This window comes from Brassica napus, chromosome A4 (genome assembly GCF_020379485.1).
Source record: "Brassica napus cultivar Da-Ae chromosome A4, Da-Ae, whole genome shotgun sequence".
Taxonomy (NCBI): Eukaryota; Viridiplantae; Streptophyta; class Magnoliopsida; order Brassicales; family Brassicaceae; genus Brassica; species Brassica napus.
In genome coordinates, this window is record NC_063437.1 from 1,115,834 (window position 1) to 1,125,070 (window position 9,237).

The 9,237-nt window shown below is 32.1% G+C and overlaps 2 protein-coding genes across 3 annotated transcripts; both read right to left on the reverse strand.

The window, feature by feature from the left end:
• Positions 1–711: 711 nt before the first annotated feature.
• LOC106449102 (citrate synthase 5, mitochondrial) lies at positions 712–4,590 on the reverse strand. 2 transcript variants are annotated; one of them, XM_048778315.1, is made up of 20 exons: positions 4,492–4,590; positions 4,300–4,366; positions 4,146–4,208; positions 3,952–3,993; positions 3,730–3,795; positions 3,584–3,649; positions 3,332–3,445; positions 3,168–3,231; positions 2,928–3,010; positions 2,786–2,838; positions 2,622–2,699; positions 2,382–2,510; positions 2,223–2,265; positions 2,019–2,105; positions 1,742–1,843; positions 1,477–1,584; positions 1,345–1,395; positions 1,184–1,257; positions 1,041–1,092; positions 712–961 (listed from the first exon to the last, which is right to left on the reverse strand). In XM_048778315.1, exons 2-20 carry the CDS (start codon positions 4,348–4,350, stop codon positions 869–871), a joined length of 1,419 nt encoding a protein of 472 aa, XP_048634272.1. In that variant the 5' UTR covers positions 4,351–4,366; positions 4,492–4,590; the 3' UTR covers positions 712–868. The 2 variants fall into 2 exon arrangements, with proteins under 2 accessions (XP_048634272.1, XP_048634273.1); XM_048778316.1 differs by having other exon boundaries at positions 4,300–4,383; positions 4,492–4,574.
• A 1,434-nt stretch (positions 4,591–6,024) lies between these two features.
• On the reverse strand, positions 6,025–7,867 carry LOC106449103 (VQ motif-containing protein 18). The gene has a single exon (XM_013890912.3). It carries the CDS (start codon positions 7,054–7,056, stop codon positions 6,616–6,618), a length of 441 nt encoding a protein of 146 aa, XP_013746366.1. The 5' UTR covers positions 7,057–7,867; the 3' UTR covers positions 6,025–6,615.
• Positions 7,868–9,237: the final 1,370 nt, after the last annotated feature.

The window sequence follows — 9,237 nt, forward strand, 5'->3', positions numbered from 1 at the left end:
TTCATTTAAGTTGTTTTGTAAAATTGTAGATATATATGATAAATATTCAACTAAAGTTGATGGAATTCGATATATCATGTCCTTTTCAGATCCTAATTATCCGAACCCGACCCGAAAAATTACGGGTATTTTATGGATATTTTAATTATAGATCCAAATCGACCCGGATCCGAGAAGAACCGATCCTAAACCGAGAATTTCTAAGTACATATTGGATCTAAATATTTAGGACCCGAAAAAATCCGGATCCCAAAGGAACCGGCCCGAACCCGACCCGAAGATCCGAACGCCCAAACCTAACATTAACGATTGGACCGGGTTGGTCAGCTATTGATATTGAAGATTTTTTTAAGATAGGACCATAAATTTGAAACAAAACTATATATAGTATACGGTACACGACTTTGAAACACGAACGATTGTGTGATACAGAGTTATATACAGGGCTTGATGGCTTTAATTTGATTGCATGATTTATAATATTTTAACTAAAATCCACCACTAAATAACTAAATGATTTAATTCACACTCACACACAAAGTGAAAGAGTAGGATTCAACGACTCCTCTAGCCCTCTTCTGTTTTAGTGTGCAACCTGGTACTCTACTCATTGACTTAAGACTAATAAAAACAAATCCAAGTATGGAGGCTCGAGAGCCAATATGTTAACTTGTTTGTCAATGATGTTGATTAATAATTTGGTGTATTGCAATCCGAGAAAGTCCGTTTATTCAATTGTTTGGCATTATTTCATTTTCAGAAGACATCTCCAAAGAAAAACAAATAATCGTTATGAAAATTGTGCTAAAAGATACCCATCAAATGAGAGAGAAGAGTGACTATCTTGACCAACACGTTAGGTAAGAGCTCAGCGGCTCAAGCTCATGAACTTATCGAGCCAGTCCATGTTAACACTCTTCGGTCTCTCAAGTGGCAGTCCAAGAGCTCGATCCCATATCAGCTGAAACCAAAAAAAAAAGCCAGAATATAAGCTTGATGGATCTAATGGGTTTGGACTAAATGTGAATTTCATATAGCACCTGTGAGCAGATTCCAAGACTCCTTGAGACGCCAAAAAGAACCGTGTAGTATCTAATATTTGACACACACACACAGAGAAATATCATTATATTCAGCTAAAGGTCCAAGTCTAATCACATTTAAATGAGAGTACAATTCTTACCTTGCTTCGGTTAGACCATAATAGTTGAGCAGCACTCCACTATGAGCATCAACGTTAGGCCAAGGGTTCTTAACCTGCAAAAGCGATTTCAAGATTCATAAAACCAAAGAGAATGAGAAATCTGGTAGCATTATTAGGAAGTAATGATGGAAATATAGTACCTTTCCTAGCTCGGTTAAAATAGGAGGCACAACTTCATAGAGCTTAGACACCTGTGGAGTTGATAAATGATTTGTAAGCCAGTGACAGTTACTACAAGAATGATCAAAATTAGTTCTTTTAAAAGAAGTTACCAGCTGAAAAAGAGGGTCATCAGGTAGATGCTTCAAGGCGAACTCTCTTTGGCATACATATCTTGGATCTGTCTTACGCAAAACACCATGGCCATATCCTGGAACTACCTGCAAGACAAAATGTTTGGACACAATCCCATTCTTTCATGCATTACTCATATAATAATTGGCATGTCATGACATATGGTCTATTTTCACATGCTCAACTTTCATTAAGATCATATAAGCTAGAGTTTCAAAAGGCAAATCAGAGCAGTTTTTTTACCTTGCCACTGTTTAAGGTTTTCCAGACATAATCTTTCAGCTGTTCCTTTGATATATTTTCCCCACATTCCTCAACAACTGATTTGATCCATAGCAAAACTTCCTAGAACAAGACCATATGCAAGAAAAAAACAGAATTAGATTCAATTCTCAGTTGTTAGCAACTATAACTATCAGTTGTACAAATATAATATCAGCAGTTTACCAGTCATTTCTTGGATTATCTGCTATGTATACTTGTCGATGAACAATATTCATGAGATATAAGCTAGGGGTACCTGATTCGCCAAACCGTGTAGTGGTCCAGCTAAACCATTTAAGGCAGCTGCAAATGCAAGATATGGATCTGAAAGTGCACTCCCAACCTAAATGCATAAATATCACCAGCCATAAAAAAGAGCCATCAGAAATGTCTTAAGAAATTCGAAACATTGCACTTTAGCATGCATCAAGAAAAAGACCATGTAGCAAGTAGTACATACCAAGTGACCAGCGTGAGCACTAACGTTTCCACCCTCATGATCACTAAAACAAAACCCAGTTAAAACAAACAAAAAAATCATTGATCATGATGCAATAGAAGTTTTGTAAAAGATTGGTAAAAGAATTAAATATCATAATATATTAGAACCAACACAAACCTGTGAATGGTGACATAAAGCCTCATGAGCTCTTTCATCTGAGGACTATCAAATCCCAGCATGTGTGAAAAATTAGCACCATAATCCAAAGAATCATCTAATGGAATGATGCTACCATCTTTAAACATCCTGCAATATTGAGTAGAATGCAAATTTAAGAACACTAATAAGGAAGAAAAAACTCTAGAAATTAGAAAGTTCAGAAGCTAAACACATGGAATAAGTCATACAACACCTAACCTCCGATAAACATATGAAGCTACAACAGGAACACGAGCTATCAAGTTGAGGGCATCCTCAAAGGTTGGCTCCCAGAACCTGAAAGGAAAAGATCAGTTTATATGATTCCAGCTACAATAAGACAATCAAGAAAAAAGAACTATAAATAGTGATCAGGTTTATACTTTGACTTATGAACAACACCCTCCTCATATGCCTTCTGGAATTCACTTTCAACCTGGAATAACAATTTAACAAAGATAAGATGTTATTGCTTTAATTTACTGTATAAAAAAAGCTAAGATAGTTAAGAACAGAGCCAGCTACCTGGAGAGCCATAACACCACTTGCAAATTGAGTCATTGGATGAGCAGTCAAAGGCAAAGCATTGATAGCTTTGTAGACATAATCTGCAATTTAAGTTAAGTATAAGCTGGTGTTCAAAAAAAAAAATTAAGTATAAGCTAGAGTTGTTACGTTTTCAACAATCATAATATTTGATATAACAAAATTGTCAACATCTGAACTACGGTTACAAAAAAGACAGAGGAGAGGTGAACTGCAAACCTGGCACAGCAGCACGGCTAGCTAGCTCCTTTGACAATGCATCAACCTGCTCTTTGTTTGGCACCTAAATCAAATAAGAGGGAAAATTATACTTTAGGATAATATATTGAAGGAAACTAAATATTATGATACATTTTTGAATAAAAATGCTAAGATAATCCAACCTTTCCAGTTAACAGAAGCCACAGAAGACCCTCAGGCAAGGGCTCTCCTCCAGGCTGAGCTGCAGGCAATACTTTCTGGCATTCAGGAATCGACATGCCTCTAAAACGTATCCCCTGAAAGAAAGATCAGATCATGTGTTATACAAATACATTCAGAAACCCCTCTTTTTCAAAAAAAAAAAAAAAAACCTATGAATAGAAGATCAAATGTTGTATAATTTATATCGTACGAACAAAAGTATATATACATACCTCTTCTGCATCAAGCAGTGAGGTTTCCCAGAGTAAACCAGTCATCCCTCTCATTCCACCAAGTACCTTTCAAAAATGTTGCATGTAGTAAGGTTAATAATATATATAAGTTGAGAAAGCTCTTATATATTCCTTAGAATCCATACCATATCAACAGTGATGTTCCCAACTGGGACAGTTCCATGTTGTGATTTCAATTTCTTCAAGCGGTCCTGAAATAGGAAGTAGTAAAATAAAATGACAGCAAATAAAACAGAGTTGTGAAATAAAAAAGACAGCAAACAAAACAAAGAAAAGAGCTTCACTTGATGCAAGACTGCCCTAACTTAGAAAGAAATATACAAGTTGAATCAGAGACGAGGAAGAACCTGTTGTTCTGGAATGATCTCTTGCAGCTGAGACTTCAGGTCCTGTATTGCCATTTTTTAAAACCAACATCAACACAAAATCTAGAATATAAATCATAAGATTGGAATAAGAGAACAGTCACATAAAAAAAAACTTTTTACTTCTTTTTCATCTCAAAATGAAACATTAGCATGTAAAAGAATTATAACATTACCAATTCGGAAGAGCCTTGCGTCTGAAGCCATCTAACGGAGTTGCTAACTGAAGATTGCTTCGCCTGCTTATATTAGATCTGATCATTATTCGATCGCATAAAGAAAAAAAACGTTACACAAACACACAGAAAGGGAAAGGTAAAATCTACTCACGACTCGAGATCGAAGCCTTGAAATGGCCGAGACGCTCCTAAGAAACACCATTTTTCAAAACTCACACCTGATCACAATATTTTTCTCAAAAAGAATGATCCGTTAGGGTTTCATGCAATATCGACACTAAACAAGACTGATCCGTTAGGAGATTTTTAGATATTAAACAAAAGAAAATAGAATTCTCATTACCGGTGATTCTAAAGTTTTTACGCTATGAGCGATCAATCGGGAGATGATGAAAATGTTTTGCGAAGTGAGGAACAAGTGTTTCAGTGTTCGTCAGGTACTAAAAATACAACAGAACCAAACCAAAAAATAGGATTCTTACTACTAAACCGGAACAATAAACTAATTGAATAGCGAAACCGATCGGGTTATTTCGGTTCTGCTCGGTTCGTTATGATATTATATATCATCCAAGTCCGTGTCACGCAAGATTCGAAGCAGTCGCAACGATTCTAACGCCTAAAATAAAGGTCATTAATAAAACTAGCTGTTTGCTAATATATTTAAGGGTACAAAATGTCTTGTTTTCTTGGACAAAGTAGAAAAATATCAAGTGAATAAAATATATTTTCACAAAATAAAACAAATTAATGAAGCCAACAAATATCTTCTCTATTAAAAGAAAAGTACAATTTTTATCTACCATAAAAAAAGTCATACTAGCTTTATTAGATCTATTTCATTAATTACATTTTTTTAATTATTTACATTAATCTATTAAATATATAAAGATATTAATAATAAATCAATTTTAACTGTAAATTTAAATTTTATCTTTAGTTATAACAAAATTTTGAAAAAAATCTAACAAAATCTTTTTAAAAATTTAAAATATTTTATTTAAATTAATGTCGTAATTAATAATATATACTATTATACATTAATTTAAATAAGATTTTATTATAAAACAAAATAAAATAAAAGTGTATGCTATTTTTCAAATTTTATAATTATATTCTATATCATCTTTATTAAAAGAAATACCATAAAAATTTATACTAGGTCTATTTCATCAATTACATCTATTTGATTATTTAAGTTAATATATTTAATATATAAAATTTCTAAAAAATCTTATAAATTATATAGATATTAATAAATAAATTTTAACTGTAAATTTAAATTTTATTTTTATTTATAACAAAATAGGTTGGAAAAAATCTAACAAAATCTTAATAAAATTTTAAAATATTTTTAAATTAATGCAGCGATTGATTTCATAATTAATAATATAGTATTATTATAATATATTTACTTATAAAATCTCACAATATACTAAAATAAATAACATAGAAATATAAATTATGCTAAAAAATATCAGTTCTATAGTAAGTAACTAAATAAATAATTATACATTAATAATATCGAATAAAAAACATAACCAATAACATTATAGATTTACACAATATATAACACTAAAATGTAAATTATATCTTTGAAAGTTTTTGCGATAGTATCTGTTATATATTTATAAAATGAAAATCTACCTGCACGGATGTGCGGGTGAAAAATCTAGTTCGTCTTTATAATAGTACTTGAGTCGAATGGGCAGTTTGAAGTTCTTCATTCTCCGTTATAAAATTTCTGCCATTATAAAATAAAGTAACAATTGAGTGATGTAACCCAACTACTAAAAATAATGAACCTAGCTATAATGATTAATTACATGTGATATTATATTATACGACACTATTGCTCAATGATTATCGTGACCAAAAGTAATCTGATAATATTATTGACTGAGATTGGAACAAGATAATATCCAAATTTTGGATCTTAATTATATTTTGTTACTTAATTAATTCCAATAATCATCTCTATCTATCTTTTACGAAGAAACAAACCAATTTCTTAGCAAAAGAAAAAAAAAACAATTTCATCATCACAATCATTCTCGCGCGCCTTCTATATATAAACTTGCGCAACGCTAATTTCAATCATAATTACATCTGAACAATTGATACACGAATGCGTTAGTACAACGTGTTACACAAATTTCATGAGAGTTTGTAGACGATCAAGAGACCGAAGCTCAAACTTTCTCTTGTTATAAACAATCTACCAAGTTAATATCTTCGCTAAAAAGGGCACCCAACAAAATCGAAACATGTGTATATCTATACAAATGATGTATACCCCTAAATATGTGGCCAATGTCTCAAACTATCTCTTGTTACATCCCAAATCGAACAATAATGTAATCATCAGAAGTCAGAACCAATAAGAATCATAACATATAGTAGTAGAACCCCTAGAGTTTAGGGCAAGGTGGGACCAGTGACCGAGTTTATTTATTGCTGTTGAAGATCAAAACCATCGACTTGAGAATATGTTGTCTTCATCAAGATCAATCAAACCATCTAAATCAAAATAAGTGTTTGTGTTTGAACCTGATCTCCATTCTTCCTTCACCACATGGCTCCCTATAATCATGTTAACATGCTCCGCCGTATGTTCTTTGCCTGATTCTTGAGGTGGAGGCGGCGGCGCGTGAATATTCGTTCTTCTTGTCTTTTTCTTAGAACCGGTTTTGGTGATATCCGGTTTTCCGGTCAGACTTTGGACGAGTGTACGGAAGTTCTTGACGTCGGTGTTAATAATCTCCGGCGCAAATATATGGATGATTCGGATCCTAGGCTTGATCTTGGTAACTATTTGGGAGTTCTTGTTCAAGGGTACCAATGTTTTTGAATAATCTCCATAAAAGCTTTGATGAGGAAGGTGATCAAGATCGTATTCAGCCTTCATTGAATTTCTCACCGTTTAAACAAAAGAAAAGGTTTGGATTGGGTTGAATTTGAGGTTTCTTGTATTGTTTTAAGCTATAATATGCAAATGTTGTGGATCATCATCTACGCCTGTATATATACACACAAAAAGGTTGTGGATATGACGATAATTAAATACAATATAACTGTTGGTTGGTCAAAAACATATATTAATTACAAACTCAATATGAAAGCACTTATCAGAAAGTATACATGAAAATACTAAGAAGTTTAGGATGTAATAGTTAATGGACCTCCATTACATACATAGCAACAACTTGATTTTAATAAACTGTAATTTTCCCAAAGAATGATCTGTTTCTTTGACGCCATCTGATTAAAATAATCATTAACTTCCCAGCTGATATAGAAAACATCAAGTGGATGGCGTGAGCGATGTTTTATTTTATGATTAGGTGGGTTGACATTAGGCCTGGACGTTTTAACTGACAAAACCGAACCAATAACTTAAAAACTTGGTACTTTCGGGTTCTGATACAACCCAAATCAAACCAAAATCTGAATGAGGATCCATAAATATCTGAAATTAGTTAAATATGTTAATGTTTTAATATATATTAAGGTGATTTAGATATTTAAAAATATTTTAAATATTTTTGTAATTTATTTTATTTTTTATTTTGAATACTTTTGAGTTAGTTTATGTAATTGAACAAGTTTTTAATTAGATTTTTAAATAATTAATATATTTTGAGCACTTTTTTGTTAATTTTAATTTTAGAAAGAAAAAGATATTTTTAGCGATTTCAGACATTGGTTATAATTTGATGCGAACCTAATCCAACCTATAATTAGTAAAACCTGAATTTTATAAACATAACACCGAAATCCAAAAAAAAAAACAAATCAACGGTGGATTACTTCCGTACGCCCAGGAATGCGAGTTTGACTTTGTTTTATTCACAAATATGTTAATTGTCGGCATAATCAATCTTTTTTATATGGCTTCTAAAAATAGGGTTTAAGACTTTAAGTAACTTTCTAAAGGAATGTGAAGTTGTTTATTGTATGCGCTAAACATGTGTAACATAGATTTTGGACTTGGATCATTATTGAATTGGACCCAAAAAGATAATTCTATAATTCTATGTGACCTAAAGTAACTTAACGCATACGACAGCCACTCGTCAGATGTTATATTCTGTGCTTCAAGTCTGCACGTGCAAATCTTTATGTTTGATTTTATCCCATTACATTGATTATTCGAGTTCAAAGGTCAAACAAACACAATGGCCGATAATCATACAGAGAGGCCACACAATTTCATTAGCCAAGTTAGTAATCATTATTATACTTGCATCAATCGAGTTTTTTATGTTCACTACTTGAATGTTGTATCAACCTAGTTAAAAGGTCAAATTTATTTAATTCATAGAATTGAACATTATTTGATATTAGCGTGTTTGGTTACATAACATTTTATATAGTTTGGACATTTGTATATAAAACATATTTCTTTAAATATTTGTTTAATGTTTATTATACGCGGGACTGTAGACTTCATCTCCTTAAAACCCAACTTAAGAGAGGAAAAAAAGATCTCTATAAAAAGAAGTTGATACCATGTTTATTATCTATACAATTACTTAGTGTAGTTACTTTGGCTAACCAATTAAGTCTTTAAGCTGAAGAACCAAACAAAAAAACTCGTTAGACTGAGAAGTTAATCATGTAAGAAAAATTATAACCTAGTTTCGGAGTAACAATACTCGAGAATTGAAAGCCATAGAACACTCCTATTACCTTACGTTTTTATTTCATTATTGCATCAAAGTAAGATACCATGTTTTGACCCTTTTTTAAAAAAGAACCATAAAAATAAACACCACTTATTCAATTTAAAAACACGTTGAGTCTTTGATATTGAAATTCTTCTCCAGCAGAAACTGCTCTTACGATGGCGTGACCGCCACTTTACTTCTCTCTTCTGTTGGATTTAAACTTGAAGACAAACATGGAAATAACTTGGGGACTAAGCAACACTAAAAAGTTAAGATTAGGAGAAAAGGAAAACTTCTATTGTTATGTGAGATTAGGAAGTTTTAGAATCTATATAAGAAGATGGTGAGATGTGCCATGTACTGATGAGTTTGAGGTTAGAGATTCTCGTGAGAGCTTAAGTTTTGAGAGATTTTCTTAA